The sequence below is a fragment of the Hevea brasiliensis genome, chromosome 5 (genome assembly GCF_030052815.1).
Source record: "Hevea brasiliensis isolate MT/VB/25A 57/8 chromosome 5, ASM3005281v1, whole genome shotgun sequence".
Classification (NCBI taxonomy): domain Eukaryota; kingdom Viridiplantae; phylum Streptophyta; class Magnoliopsida; order Malpighiales; family Euphorbiaceae; genus Hevea; species Hevea brasiliensis.
The window spans coordinates 24,795,948-24,818,070 of NC_079497.1; the positions used below are offsets into that span (position 1 = coordinate 24,795,948).

The 22,123-nt window shown below is 33.5% G+C and overlaps 1 protein-coding gene and 1 pseudogene across 1 annotated transcript; one reads left to right on the forward strand and one right to left on the reverse strand.

Annotated features, from left to right (window-relative positions):
- Positions 1-373: 373 nt before the first annotated feature.
- Positions 374-3,848, forward strand: LOC110669035 (E3 ubiquitin-protein ligase RGLG2). The gene is made up of 10 exons (XM_021830484.2): positions 374-1,262; positions 1,691-1,916; positions 2,025-2,138; positions 2,229-2,326; positions 2,519-2,598; positions 2,684-2,789; positions 2,868-2,995; positions 3,076-3,238; positions 3,307-3,363; positions 3,455-3,848. The coding sequence occupies exons 1-10, from the start codon at positions 972-974 to the stop codon at positions 3,536-3,538; spliced, it is 1,347 nt and encodes a 448-aa protein (XP_021686176.2). The 5' UTR covers positions 374-971; the 3' UTR covers positions 3,539-3,848.
- Positions 3,849-5,901: 2,053 nt separating this feature from the next.
- Positions 5,902-10,377, reverse strand: LOC110669042 (glucan endo-1,3-beta-glucosidase 5-like; annotated as a pseudogene).
- Between the last annotated feature and the right edge of the window lie 11,746 nt (positions 10,378-22,123).

Sequence of the window (22,123 nt, forward strand, 5' to 3'; positions counted from 1 at the left end):
TTATAAAAACAAGTTAACATTATAACTATCATTGAAATATAATTTTAAAAGACCGAGTCTCATATGAGAATCATCTTCCTTCTACTTATTTTAGTTTGCCATCGTTATTAATAATACTCTATACTACTGGTAATATTTGTATACATTTAATTTTTAAATTTTAGTCTTAATTTTCTTTTATTTTCTTTCTGGGTATGACTAAAAATTTAACATAAATTGATTTAGTCGTGTCTTTATTGCAAAGAAATTTCCTTGCGCGTTGCTGCAAGATTGTTAGGAGGGGTAGGTAGACATCTGCAGATTTTTTTTTTTTTTTTTCAAGAAAGGAATAAAGTAGACTCGACTTCATTTCTTTGCTATAAAATTTCCCAGTTGGTGATAGTGATGCAATCAGAATAATTTCCTTGAAAGTTTATGCATTGATGATGGGAAGTTTCTTCATTTTATTGTCATTTCTTTCTCAGTATATGTTACTCGGTTTTGACCATTACTTTTTCAGGATTATGTCTGTCTTATTATACATACTGTCAGGAAAAGCTTCCACTTTGAGTGTTATTTACTGAAATTCTGTATTTCTGCTGGTTTGCGATTGATCTTCTTCTATATCTTTTTGGATTGATTTTTTTGCTTTTAGATTGCTTTAATTATAGTTTTACATTATTTCCATTTCTTTAGTTTCTGGTGAACTGATACGCTGTTTTGGTTAAAATTTTGTATACTTGCCATTTCTATAATTTGAATGTGAATTTTTAAGAATCCTATTTGGAAACAATTTCTATAAGCATGAGGGGCTTGTAAGTGGTGCTCTATGAATTTGGGATTAGAAATTCTAATCAGAACTTGTTTGATTTTGAAAGTTTTGGGAAACAAACTTGTTTCTCATTATTGATGAAAGCTGATTTGATGATCTGGATTCATGTGCAGTTTCACCAGAGATTAGGCTTCATTAAAGACGATTGGGTATCTGAATTATGGGAAGCAAACTGTCAAGGCATCAAGGTCACTACCAACATGATTCATACAATCATGGGGCTCCATCACTCCCAAGCTCTTCGCCATACTCGTTTCATTCTTCAAGATATGTAGAGTATGATGAAAGAAGCAAGCTGCAACCAAGGCATTCATACAACTATGGGGATCCATCACTTCCAAGCTCTTCGCCGTACACGCCTCATTCTTCAAGGTATATTGATTATGATGGAAGAAGCAAACTGCAGTCAAGGTACTCAAGAATTGGTGACGACTACTACTCTCTAGAACAGGTATTTTCCTGCTACATATTGCAGCTTATGTTATTGTCTAGTATCTTCCAGGTAGCAAAGAGTGGGAATGCCATTAGATTTCACGGATAGGAGATGGGATTAAAGCTCGTGTAATCAAATTAAAAGAAAAAAAAAATCATCTTCATTTTTTACAGTTTTGATTTGGATTTTGATGTTAATGTATTAGTCGAATCTTATAAATACATGCATACGTACATTCACGTCTATATGCTGACACACATGCCTGATACAATTCGAAGAATGTGAGGCTTATTATTTTTGGTCGATCTACTTTCCTTTTTCCCATCTAATTTATTACTTTCACAGAAAATAAGCTAATCTGTTATAATTGATTGTGAACATATCAAGCCATAGCTTGCAATTACCTTTGGAAATGGGGAAAGAAATTAATGGCACCCTTTGCATAGGTGACACAAGCTCTTGCACAAGCTGGTTTGGAATCTTCCAATCTTATTGTGGGCATTGATTTCACAAAAAGCAATGAATGGACTGGCTCGCGGTCTTTCCACAGGAAGAGCCTGCATCACCTGGGGAATTCTCCGAATCCTTATGAACAGGCAATATCCATAATAGGAAGAACACTTTCAGATTTTGATGAGGATAGCCTTATTCCTTGTTATGGTTTTGGCGATGGTGAGTAATCCTACTACCTTATATTATTCATTTCAAAGTTTGTCAAGTTGATGCTTTAGAAAAGGCCTGAAATGTCAAAACATTGCGCTTTTCCTTTCAATTTTGCAGCCACTACTCATGATCAAGAAGTTTTTAGCTTCTATCCAGAAGATAGGCCTTGTAATGGCTTCGAGGAAGTACTGAGTCGTTACAGAGAAATAGTTCCAAATGTTCATTTAGCTGGTTAGTTTACATAATCATTCTTAATCTGAATTATATAATTTTTTCACTTTGCCACTTCAAGTGCAATTTTCTTGTACTAAATTCTGGTAGGACCAACATCTTTTGCCCCAATCATTGAAACTGCCATCGGAATTGTGGACAATAGTGGTGGCCAGTATCATGTTCTCATGATCATCGCTGATGGGCAGGTATGCTATAAAGTTTATTGCCGTAAAGTTTTACAGAAATGTGTAAGCCCATTACTTCAATCTCCAGTGGAGTTCTTATAGTTAAATGCTCTGTGTTTCCTTGTTTTTTTCTTTTTTTTTATTTCTTTCCTGATTATTTGTTTTTCTGAATTCATAAATTGATGCTCTTTAAATACAACATGATTTTGCAAGGTTACAAGAAGTGTAGATACACGTAATGGGCAGTTGAGTCCTCAGGAGCGTAGTACAATTGATGCTATTGGGCAAGCAAGGTTACAATACTACTATAAGATATTCTTTTTTGTGTTTAGTAATTTGCATTTACTGGATCCTGAGGGACTATTTGTCCCCCTGTAGTGAGCATCCGCTATCGATAGTACTGGTTGGAGTTGGTGATGGACCATGGGACATGATGCATAAATTTGATGACAATATTCCTTCCAGGGCTTTCGATAATTTCCAGGTTAAATATCAAACCAGGGACTTATAAAGCCAACATTCAAGTTGAATTTATTATTAATGCATTGATTATTCAATGCAGTTCGTGAATTTCACAGAGATTATGTTGAAAAACATCCCCATGTCTAAGAAGGAGACTGAGTTTGCTCTGGCTGCACTAATGGAGATACCATCACAATACAAAGCTACAATAGGACTTCATCTCCTGGGGTACTACCACTAGCATGCAATTGACATGTTATCTTCTTGTCACTCCTAATTCTCACATATCATTTTCTTATTACTTGCAGCTGTCAGAGAGGTATTCCAAAGAGGTATCCTCTTCCTCCTCCACTTGGAAACAGCTTGGTGAATTACAATCCAAAGCGTAAAGAGCCGAGAAGCAATGAACATAGAATGGGATTTGATTATGATCCTTCTTGCCGTTCTGTGGATCATTCTTCACAGAGCAGGGTAAGTCTCCAATTGTTATACTTATGATTTAGGATTCTTATTCTTGATGGTTCCATTGTGCTGTACAGAGTTGTCCTGTGTGTTTATGGAGTAAGAAAGATCTTGCACTTGGATGTGGACATCAGGTGACCTGAAATTGAGATAAAATATGCCTCTCATCTCTTTTCCCCATTAGCGTCTTCTGACATTTTTTTTTTTTTTTTGAATCTTTTGCAGACGTGTTATGATTGTGGGAGGGACTTGAACTTGTGCCCCATTTGCCAAACCTACATAATCACTAGGATTAGACTGTGCGAGTAATTCATCAGATTAAGCAGTCTGTTCAGAACTTGACAGAATGAATCATTGCTGGAAGTTCCAAAACCTGACAGGATGAAGCACATTGATGGATTAAATCCCATAAATGCACTTCTTCTATTTCAGTTCTCTGTGCATATCTATTTGGGTAACCTTCTTTAATTAATGTCAAAGAACCAAATAGTTCTGTTTGATTTTGATTCCTGTTGTGAACTTCTGATTTGATCAGATACTTTCTTGTTTGAACATGTTTCTTTCTTCAGAAGTGAAAACGATTGTGTCAGAGATATAAGATATGCTTAGCCTTAACTTACGAACTTAATCTTTTAGATACAATAGTTCTTCAATATAGATTGCTTGTAAACTTCAAATTCTTCGATAGGTAAATTATATCCCGACGACAAAGCATTTCATACTTCTGACCTTATTATTCAGCAATGTCTGTCACTTAATTTCATTGAAGATGTGACTTCAATAGTCTAATTCTCATTTCACTACATAATAACCCTGTAGCCTAAAGTTGAAAACCAGGTATTTCTTGAAACTTTTACTTGGAATCTGGTGTCTACTTTAAAGAAAAGGAGACTTCAAAACAGAGATAAACCAAGATTCCAAATAAAACCATTTGATGGAAGTGATTGTTCGTGTGATGTGGAAAGCTTGCGTGCATGAGCTTCTTGAATCAGCACCCAGAAGGTTGAAATCTGAAAGCAGATAATGTGTGCTTCAATTTAACGCCTGTTTTACTGATGCAAAACAGGTTCAAGTATTTAATTCTACAAAATATAGACTTGATCATCTACAGCCACGTGGGAAAGGAAACGACTGAGAATCCAGTCGACTATCTGTAAGGAAAATAAAACTAAAAGATCTTGTAGTTTAGTGTAACATTCAATGGAATGATGCCTAACTTGTGCAATCAAAACAGAAGCATTTTGGCTTGTAGGTAGACATATATCAATGTCAACAAGCCTTTTGTTTTTGTCTTGCAATATTTAATTTGTCTTGTATCTGAAGCATTCATTAATTCTCTATTTAAAATCTCATTCTAAACAATATTGAAATTCTTCAACCTTGATACATGAACTCTCTAATAACATATTAAAGAATTTCTAATCTTAAAAATTAAAAATTGTAGGTTCGACAAAAGACTTCAATATCATATTAGAGAACTTCAAAACTAAATATCAATAGGTTTTATAAAGGCTTCAAAAAGGTTAAACAAAGTCAGAAATGGGGTGTGGTCGCTAAAAACTAGCAGTACATAGCAATATAGAGGGCAAGTTGGCCACGAGGAACTGATGAACGCCCCGTACTCTGACGTGTAGGAATTGCAACACTCATCACTCTTGCTCATTACTGCCAAACTCACACTCAAATTTATAGTATAAATAGGATAGCCTTGGACAAGGCTTGTCATCCTTTGCTTCAATTCTTGGGTTTGTGCGGGCAGAGAAATGGTGAAGAAAGAAACCTGGGTGATTGCTTTGACATGGCTTCTAGTGCTGGCATCCATTGCCATTTGTGCAAATGCAAAAGCAGGCCCTCACCTGCAGACGTTTAAGCGTATGGTTCAGCCCCAGGGTAAAGAGACATTTTCTGATTTTTAGGTTCATTATTTTATATCTTTACTACTTGTAGTGCACTAATGGTGATGAGGATCATCATGGAGCACCACCACCCTTCAAAGGGACAATCACTAGGGTGAGAGCTAAGCAACTTCAAAGCATGCTCATGGACTATAAAAGGTTTTTCAGCTAGGAGGGGAGCTGCATAAAAAAGGCCTAGCTTGCTTACTCCAAGAATCTAAGTGGATCACCATGTGCCAAGTTGGAGCTTCCATTGCCATGGTACTAGCCACGTCAGCTTTCATTGCCACGTCACCAACCACTTTGGATATGCCTCATGCCACCTTAGAATCCACTTGGCAGCCACCTAAGTGTTTGTAGGGTTTATGCCACATAAAGAGAGCTCATTTGTTCATTTGAATTAAAGAGAGCTACTTTTTTATCAAGTGGACTCCAATATTCTGCCACAAAAAATGACTAATTGCTGCTATCTTCTGCCCTTTTGCAATTAATGCTGCTACCATCTTTTTGTCTTTATAATTAATACACTTACTATTCGTGTTAGGATTGCCAACATGGCACAATTATTTTTAACTCTTGTCTTAATATTTTCAGTTTGTGTTTCTGTAACCCTAGGTTTATAAGGAAGAAAATATCATCTTCTTCCTTTAGTTTTTCATTTATGCTGCACATGAGAGCCTCCCTTAGAGAGAGTTTGAGTTTTCTTTCTTGCTAGTTTTTGGAAGAACTAGAACTTAGGCAACTTGATCACTTGCCTATTTTACTTGATGATCAATGTAATCTCTCACAAATTGGGTTATTGAATTGACACTTGATCTGTTTCTCTTTGAATATATATTCTGATGCTTCTTTTTTCATAGAGATTGCATCTTATTTTGTTCAAAAAAAATTTATTTTAGTTTTGATGATTCTTGGGTTCCATTAAAAGTCTGCATTCTTAGGCAATGTTCATTTGGGTGCTTATCAAATGACTTGATGCTTGAAGGTTGTCACCGCTGCTTTGTCGTCGAGAGAGCTCCGAACCTCCGTCGTGGCAAAGTGTGCTGCGGGGATGATTGTTGCTTTTCAAAATGAATGAACAATGGGGTTTTCATGTAACCTGTCCTATGTGGGCTTATACCTGCATTAAAATTCGACCAAATAAAGTCTTCCCTGCTGAAATATAACATGGAAGATGAAGAAGCTCTCTACAATGCTTAGGATTTTCTAGGTATGTTTCTGTATCAGTTGAACTTGTGACTTGTAACAAAGAGAATTCTCGTAATAGATATGTAGTGCGAGTCCTACAAATCACATCCATATACAAGCGCATGCAGAAAGGAAAATGAGAACTATGGTCAATATGATTTCGAGATTGAACGGTACATGGGTTTATACTGTCTCCTACATGATGCTCTCACATACAACATGAACCTACAAATTTTTGAACAAACATCCAAATTACTATAGTATTCTCTCACCTATGTTCAATGATTTAGGGGACCCAAAAAAACCCTCTTAAGGAAACTTCTTTTTATATTAGAAAGACCCAAATCCCCCAGAGCATCAAATTCCAAATGATAATCCACCTGGGGCAAGGTCCAAAACCTGAAGAACTAGTATCGGTGACACCGATAAGAAACCTGCAATCACCAACTGATGGGTCTCGGAATGTAACCATACCAAGACCATCAAAATCACAGCTTTGTGGATTTTGATCTTGAAGCTGATAGTAACTGTTGAAAGCATAAGAGATATTTCCCTTTGCCCCAATTCCATTGCATGATCCCCCATAATTGAGTGTTGTACAATCTGCAAAACCACAAGCAATTCTCATGTGGTTAGTCACATCAGACAGATCTTTGGTCGGATCAGCCACACACCACCTAGATGGGAGATATTGAACATCTTGGCATTCTTCAATAACTTGTTGCCCAAACCAAGATTCAATGGATATTTAGCCTGGCCATCACAGGAAAAAATCCCCCAGTGCCTTTCAAAACTTCCTGGAAGTATGCTCTTTGCCCCTTCATCAAGTAGACTGAAAAGATAAATATCCATGGGAGGTATACCTGGTCTGAGTGGGGTTCCTTTGTTACTTAAAACATGATTTATGAGTCCCTGGTTGAAAGCTCTTGCAGCAGTGAGGTTAGCACTGATGGCTCCATCAGTCGGCCAACCTACCTCGCCAATAACAATAGGCATCTGACCATATCCAAGTTTATTGAGGGCAGCAACTAAAGTATCAAAATTCCCATCAAATGCATTGTAGTAAACATTAGGCCCATCTGTAACAGGATGAGCACTCCCTTCAAAGAATGCATAATCTTGAGGAAAATCTGTACTGCCATAAAGGCTAAGAAATGGGTAAATATTGACAATAAAAGGAGAGCCATTTGAGTTGAGGAAGGAAACAAGTTGAGTCATAATTTCTGTTAAATCAGGTCGAAATGCTCCCTGAGAAGGAAGGGAGGATTCATAGGCATCAGCATTGCAAGGCACTACTAGATTCACATAGCCAGCAAGATTTGCTTTAGCCAAAGACTGCTGTAAATTGAGCAGGGCAGGGACTACATAGGATTGAAATTGACCAGAATAACTAGAAAGGAATGGCTCATTTCCTACAGCTACATACCTGCCATTGTTTGGTATGAAGAAAAAATACAGTGAGAAATCTGGAACGCCTGATATGTATAGAATGTTACAATACATCTCAACTTTTATATATGCAGAAATCAGAATTCTGCAAATCAGATTTCAGAACTTGAAACAAACTATCCTTAATTGATGGACTTCCAAAACAACAACAAAATTTAAGCCTTAATCCCAAAATAGTTGGGGACAATATGGGTCATTTTTCACCATTCAACTTTGTTTGAGATCAATTCTTCAATACTTGTAAATCTTTTAATACTACTTCTTTCTACGTCATTTTAGGTCTCTCCCTTTTTGTCCTTGCTTCTTCCATCACTAATTTATCACATTCCTCCCCTTCATCCCCTCTAGAGAGCTAAACTTGCAATGTATATATTCTATCTTATTTCTAATTAGCCTAAAACCCTTACTCTCAAAAGTACTTTTCCACAACTACAACTTTTAATTAACTATTTCACTAGTTTCATCCACTAAGATAATATATCATCTACAAATAATATGCAGCATGAGACATCATCTTGAATAGGATTAATTAGCTTATTCATAACTAAGGCAAACAAATATAGACTCAAAGTCGATCTCTAATATAAACCAATTATTATGAAAAATTCATTTGTATCCCTTTCCACTATTCTTACACATGTAACCGCCTCTGCATACATGTCCATAATGATATTTATATATTGATGGGCTTTCAAAAGTGAGTTGTAAATTATTATTGAGACACTAACAACTATCAAGCTTCTTAATCGCATGATTTGAGAACTAGACTCCAAAATCATAATTCATATCAAGCAAGTGTAGAACTAGTTTGAGGTATACCCACTTAAACTCCATAGGTTTTGATGTAGCATCCTCACCTAATTATCCCTTCATACAGCTTTTGAAACAATTTCAGCCCACAAAATAGAAATAGCATCTGATCTTGCACAGGTGGAAAAATTCTCTCTCTCTCTCTCTCTCTCTCCACAAACACAAATGCCAAAACACAAACAATAATGCATGTTAATTCCCATGCTTGAACACAAAGCAACTATTTTTAGATGGAGAACACATGTAGATGCCACAACCATGTTTGCATGAATGCACACACAAATGCAAGCAATGATACATTTCCAACCCCAAACCCCCCCCCAACCCCCCCCCCCCCCCCCCCCCCCCCAACACAACAAAAAAAAAACCCACAAAAAAAAGAAAAGAAAAAGGGAAAAAAGAGGAATTATATTTTTCGTTATTTTCTTTGTTCTTAGACATTTTCTTAATCAAATAGCTTATTAAGGATAGGCAGCACCATATACCATCAGACGAGCAACGCTGTCTAGATCCTAGGATGAGGAGCTGTGCTCTGGCACAGGAAGTCCGCATGGCAACCCATAGCTTTCATAGACAAGACAATTAATTGTTGGGGACGGAGGACAAACCTCAGCTGCATAGGACTATTAGAAATTCAAACCGAGGGAATACTATCAAAAAACAAAGTTCATTAAACAAAGACATCCAGTTGCAATACTAAAATTCTATTCTGCGCACATGAAGAGCTATTTTACTTTAGACTAAGATCAACTAAGCCAAAGGCCAAGTAGTTCATGTTACCTACACTTTTATGTAATCGCAACCTAATTGGCCTAATCAAAGTGGAAATCTTGATGGAAATCTTGATAGAGGTACTTATATATATTAGCAGCAGCCAGATCCTATCATATTATACCATAAAAGATTCTCATCAAGAGGGAAATAGCTTGTACTTGTTCTAACATATTCAAGAGCTTCTGCTCTATCTCTCAGATTCATCTTTTGAGTTTACAGCATTGCTTCAAAATTTTTGCCATATATTTCACTAGATTATTAATTATTTAGGTATAAATCATAAATCCCAGGCCTGAATTCTAACGTATGATACTAAAATAATCACAGTTCTCAGTAAGAGTTATCAAGATCGTCTAGTGCCCCTTTTGACTTTGGTTCTCTCCATATTCATACTCAAAACGATATATGCACTTGCATTTCCTAACGCTTTATAGAAATCAAACAAGAGGAGGGGGGAAAAAGTAAAAAATGAACCAACAAATATGAAGCAAAATAGAGGGGAGAGAGAGGAACCTGACATCAACACCACCTTTAACCACATATCTGGAAACATTCTGGCGAACCCACAAATCAGAAACAGCAGTTGAGGAGCTAATAGCAGCCAACATTTCATTTGGAATACCAACCATAACTTGAATACCACTCCCCATTAAAGCTCTAAGCACATCCGGGTCTGCATCAAACAGCTTCACCTTCTCTATCTTGTTGCCTTTCAACATATCCACCACTGTGAAAGGGTTCAGCTTTCGGAAAGATAATGTACCCCAGTTGACTCCTATTGCTGATTCCGCCACCAGACAGGAGCCCGAAACGACTACCAGACAAAGAAAAGCCGCTTTGAAGGCTGACATATTTGTCTTCTGCAAGTAGTGGAAAAAGCTTTGTTGGTTCCCTTAAAAGATAATCAACTCAATCACCCACTTACATCCATCCCACTATTCAGTAGACTAATGTATGCGGTGGCGGTGGCTATGGCGGTCGACAGTGGCGTTAGCGTGGCTAGTGGGAGAGTGACAGGTGACACGTGACACGTTTTAAGCGATAGATATATAGAATAGAAGCAATGTAACCGCTTAAAATCTCTGAAATACCCTCCACATGAATCAAGTCTGAACGTTTTTCAGTGGACAAACTCGTCCTTTTGGATGCTCAGAAAAAGATACCGACCTTTTTAAGGATTGAGGAGTTTACAGTCAATTTGAGTTTTCCATTGAAAAATCGATTAGGAAAATACTTATTAATAATAAATAATAATAATTTCCCACCAAAATAAATGAATAAGAGAAAATATATTAAAATTTTTATTAATTGATAATTTAAATATAATAATTTTCTTTCATATCAAAATTTTAAATTGCAAATTTTAAGCTCATATATTATAAAATACTAAATACATATTACAATTTAAAAAAAAAAGTAATATTAACATTACATTATTTAATTTTAATATAAAAGTAAAGTTTGTTAAATTAATTAAATATCAATAATTATTTGAAACAATACTAATGCAATAAAATAATCAAAATAAGCCATATCTGATATAAATAGCTTGAAAGTAGCCATTGAGCTGATAATTATGGTGGAATGAATTCTAATGTATACTTTATTAAAGTTTTTAATTTACATGTAAATAATTTATTCTTAATTTAATAAAAGTACAAATTTAATATAATTTAAAATAATGTTATGATTTATTAAAAACTTAAAAATTATTTTTTTTTAAATGACATTTTACCTAAAAATATAATTTTATTTATTTAACTTTAATTTAGATATAAATTCAAAAATACTAATATTTTAGTGCCTCCTTGGCGAAAGGTTTTTATATATATAATCAAGGGTATTTTATAATTTATTTTTTAAAATATAATAAATTATAATTTAATTATTTTATTTTTAAAATGCAAATTAATTTTTAAAATATATTTTTATTAGCAAAATAATTCTTCTATTAGAATCAATCATTAGTCACAATCAATTCAAATTTAAAATATTAAATTATAACAAATTAAATTATAGTTTCAATTTATTAATAATAAATTTAAAAATTTATTTTGTTCATAAAATATATTTTTCATTAAAAATAAAAACTTTATCCTATTTCAAATATTAAATTATAAAATTATCCTATTATTTAATAGCCAGAGGAATTGTTTGATTAAAGATTTGAGGCGAGGTGGCATGGCAAACTGAAATTAGTCAAAATTGTATTTTGTCTGGAACGGCTACTTTAGCTTATGTGTCTGTGATAAACCGTTATCCCGGGGAAATTCTAGCACCAACGATCATCAAATCTCCCACTTTGGATAAATTATAGTATGAAACCGACACTGATAGATGTATACGGCATATTACATAAAGTCATTATAATTAATAATTAAAATAAAATCATTATAAGTATTGGATAAAAATTACGCACTTTGAATATTATGAGTTTGTTTAATTAATTTAATTTAAATAAATTTTATTTTATTTTATTTTAATAATAATTTTTAAATTAATTTATAGCAAAATTATTTTAAAAATATAATTTTTTTAATTCTTTTTATATACAAATTAATGATAATTTATATAATTACTTTATTTAAAATATAATAATATTAATTTATTTACAAAATAATTTAAAATTATTGATGATCTCAATCAAAAAATTAAGTGACACTAAAATACTATTTAAAATGATAAAATTACAAATTTGATCTATTTTAACATTTGATTCGTTCGCTAAATTATATATGTTTTAATTTTTTTTATTTAGTTTTAGCTAATATTTTTAATTATTTTTACTTACAGTCAAATTTTTTATGTAATTTTATTTTTACATATCTTTGACATTTTCTAGCTGTAAAAAGTATATTATTTAATTAAAATATGAAAATAATTCAATATAAAATGGAAATAAAAAAAAGAACTGCTGACCTCTTATGATGAAAATTTGAAAAGGTAGCTTTTAACTTTTTTTTGAAAAAACTGCATTAAATATAATTTTGTATTTAAGTGATTTTATATAGTGAATATAAGTTAACTTTATACTAATTGGTTATAATATAATATTAATTTTATTTTATTATTTTAGTTTAATTATTTATTTGTGTCGGTTTAACTTTTTTTACAAAAAAAATTATTTTAATTTTATTGTGCTTAATGAAGTGAGAAAAGTAAAATAAGAATTAAAAATAATAATATTTGTGAATCGATACCAATAACTCTTGAAAGAAGTAATAAAAATAATAGAGTAAATTAAAAGAAGATTCAAGAGAAATTAAATAAAAAGAGAATGCTTGGTGAAAAGAAAAAGATTTAACATGTGTCAAATGATAAAATGTATCAATTATTTATAAGTAAGGAGATGAAAAAATTCATATAAAATTTAATTAGGTCATTAAATCATTTTTAATTAAAAATTATTATTTTTTAATTGAAAGAATTTTAACATTATTATTTAAAATATTAAAACTCTAAAACGTTAGTTATAAATTTTAGCCAAATAAGTTAGCAGTTACTCTCAAATTAGTAGTCTTAATGGCCAGAAGTTATTCTTTGTTTATAATAATAATAATAATAATAATAATAATAATAATAATAATATATAAAGCAGGAAAATTTTTTCTTATTGTTGCCACGTGGCATTCTAAATTTTGGTACTGCAACGTGACATTATAAAGCAAGAAGATTTTTCCTTGCTACTACTATATGACATTTTAAACTTTAGTGCTGCCACATAACACTTATTATTTAGAAATTGCCTTGTTGTTGCCATGCAGCACTATAAAACATTTCTTATTATTAATTATACAAAATCTTTAATTTATTTAAATTATGATTAAGTTATATATACATTCCCCACTTATGTATATATAACACTTTAATAATAATAATAATCGGATCGCCGGAAAATGCCGGAAAGCCCACTGCCCAAATTTTCTCTCTCATCTTTCTCTCTCTTCAACTCGTCGGAAAAGCTCCATTATCGCCAGCGAAAGAGGTCCCAAAGGGATGCCTAAGCCACATAGCCACCATTTATAGGCTTTTCGACGTCGGAAACAGCCAGAAAATGACCTAGAAGCTCTCCCACATTGCGCGCCTTTGGGTGGTTGGTCGAGCTCTCCGTCGCTACGGCTGCTCTTCTTGTCACACCCTACTCCTCGTAATATGTAATATGTTTCCGTAGTACACATAATGAATTATCGTACTTCACCTACCGGTAACCCATTAAATATACTACAAGGGATTTTAAAATAATTTTCGTTCATTTTAGAGTTGGTGGGTAAAAATTTTTTCAAATTTTAAAAACCTTCATTTAGAGTCCAAACATAAATCAAATTTTTTAGATATTTAAAATCTCTGCAATTTTTACAAAAATTTCGGCAGAGTGCCGTCTGTATTTTGAGAAAACAGTTCTTCAAAACCTGAAAATAGAAACACTCCTAATAAATTTCTCAATCACAACTCCATTTGCAACCACCAAACTTCAAATCAACAGCAATAGCAACACTTCAATTCAAAATCCAAATTTCAAATCAAGAATTAATATCTCAAAACATTTCATAACTCATGCACATTGCATTTTAAATCATTAATTTACAATCATAAGTTAATTTACAAATGCAAAATCTCAAAAATAATATTATTACAATTTTATCTGTACAACTGCTCAAATTACAGAGATACATATGTATACTATCATATTTACATCAAACTAAACTACCAGGGTATAGACAAATACCCATACAAAAATTCTTCAATTGTGCTCCTCTCTAACTGTAGCAGCTCGCTCTGCTGCTCGACGTCGGAAACAGCCAGAAAACGACCTAGAAGCTCTCCCACGTTGCGCGCCTTTGGGTGGTTGGTCGAGCTCTCCGTCGCTACGGCTGCTCTTCTTGTCACACCCTACTCCTCGTAATATGTAATATGTTTCCGTAGTACACATAATGAATTATCGTACTTCACCTACCGGTAACCCATTAAATATACTACAAGGGATTTTAAAATAATTTTCGTTCATTTTAGAGTTGGTGGGTAAAAATTTTTTCAAATTTTAAAAACCTTCATTTAGAGTCCAAACATAAATCAAATTTTTTAGATATTTAAAATCTCTGCAATTTTTACAAAATTTTCGTAGAGTCTGTATTTTGAGAAAACAGTTCTTCAAAACCTGAAAATAGAAACACTCCTAATAAATTTCTCAATCACAACTCCATTTGCAACCACCAAACTTCAAATCAACAGCAATAGCAACACTTCAATTCAAAATCCAAATTTCAAATCAAGAATTAATATCTCAAAACATTTCATAACTCATGCACATTGCATTTTAAATCATTAATTTACAATCATAAGTTAATTTACAAATGCAAAATCTCAAAAATAATATTATTACAATTTTATCTGTACAACTGCTCAAATTACAGAGATACATATGTATACTATCATATTTACATCAAACTAAACTACCAGGGTATAGACAAATACCCATACAAAAATTCTTCAATTGTGCTCCTCTCTAACTGTAGCAGCTCGCTCTGCTGCTCGACGTCGGAAACAGCCAGAAAACGACCTAGAAGCTCTCCCACGTTGCGCGCCTTTGGGTGGTTGGTCGAGCTCTCCGTCGCTATGGCTGCTCTTCTTGTCACACCCTACTCCTCGTAATATGTAATATGTTTCCGTAGTACACATAATGAATTATCGTACTTCACCTACCGTTAACCCATTAAATATACTACAAGGGATTTTAAAATAATTTTCGTTCATTTTAGAGTTGGTGGGTAAAAATTTTTTCAAATTTTAAAAACCTTCATTTAGAGTCCAAACATAAATCAAATTTTTTAGATATTTAAAATCTCTGCAATTTTTACAAAAATTTCGGCAGAGTGCCGTATGTATTTTGAGAAAACAGTTCTTCAAAATCTGAAAATAGAAACACTCCTAATAAATTTCTCAATCACAACTCCATTTGCAACCACCAAACTTCAAATCAACAGCAATAGCAACACTTCAATTCAAAATCCAAATTTCAAATCAAGAATTAATATCTCAAAACATTTCATAACTCATGCACATTGCATTTTAAATCATTAATTTACAATCATAAGTTAATTTACAAATGCAAAATCTCAAAAATAATATTATTACAATTTTATCTGTACAACTGCTCAAATTACAGAGATACATATGTATACTATCATATTTACATCAAACTAAACTACCAGGGTATAGACAAATACCCATACAAAAATTCTTCAATTGTGCTCCTCTCTAACTGTAGCAGCTCGCTCTGCTGCTATGTCCTTTTCCCTATCTGCGACAGCAAGTTAAAGCTATCGCTGAGTATATAAATACTCAGTGGTGCACAATAAAGCATAAAATGCATAATATAAAACATTTATGAACAAATCGTCATTCAAAAATCTCATAATCGCATTTCACAATTTTTTTTTTCAAATCACATTTATAACAAATCGTAATTTTCAAAGCTTAATATAGCACAACTTGATCAAATAATTTAATAAACATAGTGTTGCCAAATAATAATACAACTTAGGCCATAACACAAAATTTTCGAATATGCCGTGTGTACATCACGACAAAGCATACTCACCCTACTAATTGAAATTAATGAGGGAGGTGGCTAGCTAGCTAATGAGTACTCATCTAAACTCACCCCTCAGACTGGGAAGCCAGAGAGGGAGGAATATAGTCAAATATCAAACTCACCCCACAAGTGGAGGAGGAACATATTAATATTACCGTGCCAAGTGCGAATTAAAAACAATTTAAATCAAGTTTTTCAAACATTTCATACAATTTACAAATCATATTTCATTCCAAACTTTTCATTTACAAAGTAGGCAACACACTATTTTTTAAATAATATTTTCAAAGCCATAATAATCAAAATTATTCAGAATATTTATTTCAAGAATTGTCAAGTAGAAACAAAAAATTTTAAGTTTGTTGTGCACATACCTGACGTGAGTCGCCTCTAGGCCTTGACTCAGTCCCTTATACCTTCCGGGTCTTTTTCAGCTGAAACACAACATTTATAGTGTTTCAGTATCTTATTTCATACTAAATCTAATAATTAATTCATAAATACATAATTCTAGCCCAAATATGCTTAAACTAACATTCTTGAAAATTTTGATTTTGGAGTTACTATTTATGGTACTATTCAAGTCAATTTGTTGACTTTCTAAGGCTTAATAGGTATGGGAACTTTAACTTCACCCACATACCACATTTTGATCACTAAATTTATTGGTTTTTGTTGTTTACTCAAATTCTAAGTCTTTTAGGCAAATTTGCAAATTTTCAGTTTTAGTGTCTTAAGTTGCACTGTTCCATTAGTCATTTTACTATTAGAATTTGGTAAAACTTTCTTCATAGAAAATGTTCCCTATTGTTTTAAGTTTATTCTCCTCTTTGAATCACTCCAATTGGAGTTTTGTAGCTCAAGTTATAGCTATTTGAACCATGGCTGCCGGATTGGACTCAACCCAATTTTCTGGGCAATTTTTGGTTCTGGCAGTTTTAGGTCACCAACTTTGGGTGGCCAAATGACTTGGTTCGTGTTCTTCATGAAAGTTTTAGGTCTATATCTCAACTGTCCACTGGTAAACTTTCAGGTCATTTAGACCTGCCTAACTCAAGTTATGATCAAATGAATAAACACTGTTCATTTGGTAAGTTTGTACAGAGTAGACTGAGATTTTCCAAGTTTGGTCAATTTGTTCTCTAGATTTTGGTCACTTTTTGGGCATGCTTCCTAAATGAAAATTGTGTCATTTAGTGTCTATTTTCATTCCCAATTGGTTTCATACTAATTGGACTTGTAAATTTTCAGTTTTGGTCCCTCAAAGGGACCTAGCAGCATGACCACACTGAATCCGAATTTGGTTTCAACTCCAACACTTTCAACACACTTCATTTAGTCACCATTGACCATTTCTTACTTAAAATTAGACCAAAGACAACATTTACCAATTTTTTACATTTTTGTCTCTAAACCCTAATGTCCAAAACCCTAATTCACTCTAATTGTTGCATTCAACCATTTCCATGCCTTTAATCATAGTTATTCAACTAATTAAGGTTCATATACCCATTCAAACCATTCAAACCATGCAATAAAATTCCCATACACATGCTGAACGAATTTCAGTCATGGTCCCTCAACAAATTTTTCTTTTCATTTTAAGTTTATTTACAAGTTAATCAAGCTAAAAACACAACAAATAAACTAATTTTGTATCTTAAATCACTAACCTCAATATTTGATGTCCAATTCTTCAATTCTCTTCCTTTTTCTTTTTCTTTGTTCTTCAATCTCCTCTTCTAGTTGCCAAAACAAGCTTTAACCATGGTAGAGTAATTTTCTATGGTGAGATTTTTGGTTTTTTAAGCTCAAAGATGAGCTTTCATGGTGGTTTTGTGAGGGAGAGGATGAGAGAGGGAGTGAGGCGGCACTTAGGGAAGAAGAAGGACTTTTAGTTTTTTCTTTTCTTTTCTTTTCTTTTCATTTTTATGTCTTTAGGAAGACCGAAATTCAATTTAATTAAATTTATTAATTATAATCTTTATGGCATCGTGCATGATGTCATGCATGATGTCATCTCCCTACACCTTTTTCATTTTCTCTTTTTTTTTTAATTTATTTTTCTATTAGTTCTTTAATTTAATTCCCAACTCCGAAATTTTCTTTTCTCCGATTTTTTTGACAGTTAGGTCAGGAGTAAGCTCTCGGGGTCAATTAACCAAACTGCCCCTCGCTGGTTCAACCCGGTTTGTAAATAATTTAATATTTCTTTCGGATCCCTGACCTAATTATTTGACTGGCTTAACAATTCTTTTTCGTGATTTTCTCTTATTCACTGTGTTCGTAATGGTCCTAAGGACCGTAGCGTCACATTTTACGGTTCGAAATTTGATTTTAAATCGACTTAGCAGTCGTTCCCGAGAAGGTCACCCATCGTTGTGACTCTCGGCTAGTTTAACTTTTTATGTTCTGTTTTTCTTATTTATACTTAACTAATTGACAATTACTAATTATTTGTGTTTATGGCTTATCTAGTTGTCTTAAGTGTGGTTCCAATCCCCTTAATTGTCCGGACCGACTTCGGTCACCGGAACAGTGAAATATACCGGGCTATACAAATAGGGATGTTACAATTCTCCCCCCCTTAAAATAATTTCATCCTCGAAATTGTGTCCACTATCTGTCTTCAAATAGTCATTCATGTTGTTTTCTCATTGTTTTTTCTCACATTTCTACATAGCTTTATAATCGAAATAATAGTCCATAGCACTTTAACCAACGCTATTTACTCATCGATTGCTTACCTCATGTGTCATATTTCTTATGAGCTTCTGTCATAAGTTAGATTCAAATTCATTTTAATTTTAGAGGTAAGCAAATCTGTGTACTAGTGGATCTACTCTTTCTAGGACCTCGTATGTTCCTATAAGTGAGAACTTAGTTTTACTCTTTTCTTGCTGTTGTTTTAGCAATTATTTTCTTTTGTAGTTTTTCTTTCTTGGCCATAGGTCCATAACCATTATCTTACCATCTCTATTTATGACCAAGGCCTATGTGTCATTTTGTACTATCTTGTTTGCTTTGGTTTAACTTATTTCTTTCTTGATAAAATAATTCGGAATATCGTTACGTATCTTAAGTAAATTGCTTGCCTTGGTGGCAATTCCTCATCTAGTATTTTTCTTATTTCTTACTGTTCTATTTATTTTTATCTATCGATATTCTATAGCTTATTTTGCACTGATGTGTAGTTATTATTTTCTTTTGTACTGAACTATAACCTTTCAATATTCTAACTTTAGAGTTTTAAATCTCAGGTTAGGATTTTCAAACACCTTTCCAATAAGAAAACTTTATCTTATCATAACTGTACCAAAACAGATGCCGTTTGCAACTATTCTTATTCTTGTGTATTATTGGGTAGTACGTAGCTCTACACAATAAATTCCAAGTCAGTACTGTAATCTGCAGCTTACAGCATAAATATCAAGAATATTGCATAGTTACTACGATACATCCCAATAGAACAAACTTCTCTATATCTTATTTCTTTTAAATTCACTAATATCTTGAACTTATTTTGATTATGGTACCCACTGACATCTATCAGCAGTAATACCTTTACCCACATCTAAGATAGCTATATTACTATAACTTACTTTTAGGTTCTCTTTCGTTACATAATTAGGCTTACTAATTAACTTTAAAAATTCTTGTGTGCTAGCAAATACTTTCACTGATAAACTCTTCCAAAATTAATTTTAAAAAGACTAGTTACTAACATATCAAAATTGATTTTTTTACACATACATATCTCAGTTAAGAATTAAGAAAATACCAGCAACCATACTAGAAGTCTCATCCTCGTTCCTCTGTCGCATAGTGTATACTCTCACTGGAGCATCACCTTGTCCTGGTTGATTCATAGTACTCTGACTTCCAGGTGTACTACCCCTACCTCTGCCTCTGCCTCTGCCTCTACCAACTGTTGGTAAACTCTTTGGAGTAGAAACTTGGGCTGATCCTTCTGCCGTGGTAAATGATCCATAACAGCATGGACTTATGCAATCCTTAGCAAAATGACCAGTCCCTCCACAAATTGAAACATGCTCCTATAGCTCTATAACATACTCCACTATGTGGTTTACCACAAGTCTCACAAAGTTGATCCGATAGCGTATTTCTGCGTCTCTGTTGAGTTTGCTGATTGGATTGGGATGATTTCTGTCTAGAAGATATACCTCTACCCGATTTGCGTGAGCTGGATCCTTCAAAATGTTTTCTTTTCCCAGAGCCACTCTTAGTAGCTTGACCAGTAGCCTTTTCAGTTTTCTCTTTCTCTTGTGTACTCTTTTTCATTGCCCATTCTGATTCTATCCTTTCCAGTTCCAGGGCTTGTGAAATCAATTCAGAAAAATTCTGGTGTTGGAACCCTACCACTTGCATTCTCAAGCTAGGCCTCAACCCAGCCTCAAACCTCTTACACCGGTTTCTGGGGATGGAGACTAAGCTTCCAGCATAATGGCTCAGTCGAGAGAAGTCTCTCTCATGTTCTGCTATGGTTCTGTCCCCTTGTTTCAAACTCAGGAATTCTTGTAACTTCATATCCACATATGCATCGAGGACCCACTTCTGTCAAAACTCCCTCAAAAAGTCTGACCAAGTAAGGACTGGAGGTTCTACCAGGCTGTGGGGGATGGTCTTCCACCATTCATACCCATCCCCTTGGAAAAGAGATACTGAATATTCAAATTTTAATTCTTCAGTACACTACAGCTTTCTGAAAACCCATTCCATTCTTTCCAACCACTGTTCTGCCTCCAGTGGATCCACTGTTCCTTTAAATTTTGTAGCCCCAAATTTCATTAATTTCTCATATTGCTGAGCCGAAGGCTGTGGTTGTGCTGCAGGTGCTTGTGTCTGTGCTTGAGGTGGCACATTTCCTGCCATTTGTTGAAAGAATACAGCCATCTGCTGTGCAAACTGAGTAGGGAACTGCAGTACTTGAAGAGGAGCTGGAGTGGTTGACCCACTCACATTCTGGAGTGCTAAGGCTTCTCCTCGGGCCTCAGCCTCGACAGATTGCTCTACAGAATGATATCCCTCCTCCATTTCGTTTTCCATAAAATTTCTACTCTCTGATAACAAACACAAGGAGTTTGACCTCCGTTAGTGCATATTCATGATGTAAATATGTCATATATATCAAACATTTGAGCAGTTGTATTTACTGACAAAATATTTCAAATTCACAGTTCAAAATTTATTTAAAAACCTTGCTCTGATACCACTAAACATGTCACATCCTACTCCTCGTAAGATGTAACATGTTCCCGTAGTACACCAAATGAATTACCATACTTCACCTACCGGTAACCCATTAACTATACTACAAGGGATTTTAAAACAATTTTCGTTCATTTTAGAGTTGGTGGGTAAAAATTTTTTCAAATTTTAAAAACCTTCATTTAGAGTCCAAACATAAATCAAATTTTTTAGATATTTAAAATCTCCGCAATTTTTACAAAAATTTCGGCAAAGTGCCGTCTGTATTTTGAGAAAACAGTTTTTCAAAACCTGAAAATAGAAACACTCTCAATATATTTCTCAATCACAACTCCATTTGCAACCACCAAACTTCAAATCAATAGCAATAGCAACACTTTAATTCAAAATCCAAATTTCAAATCAAGAATTAATATCTCAAAACATTTCATAACTCATGCACATTGCATTTTAAATCATTAATTTACAATCATAAGTTAATTTACAAATGCAAAATCTCAAAAATAATATTATTACAATTTTATCTGTACAACTGCTCAAATTACAGAGATACATATGCATACTATCATATTTACATCAAACTAAACTACCAGGGTATAGACAAATACCCGTACAAAGATTCTTCAATTGTGCTCCTCTCTAACTGTAGCAGCTCGCTTTGCTGCTGTGTCATTTTCCCTATCTACGACAGCAAGTTAAAGCTATCGCTGAGTATATAAATAATCAGTGGTGCACAATAGAGCATAAAATGCATAATATAAAACATTTATGAACAAATCGTCATTTAAAAATCTCATAATCGCATTTCACAATTTTTTTTTCTCAAATCACATTTATAACAAATTGTAATTTTCAAAGCTTAATATAGCACAACTTGATCAAATAATTTAATAAACATAGTGTTGCTAAATAATAACACAACTTAGGCCATGACAAAAAATTTTCGAACATGCCGTG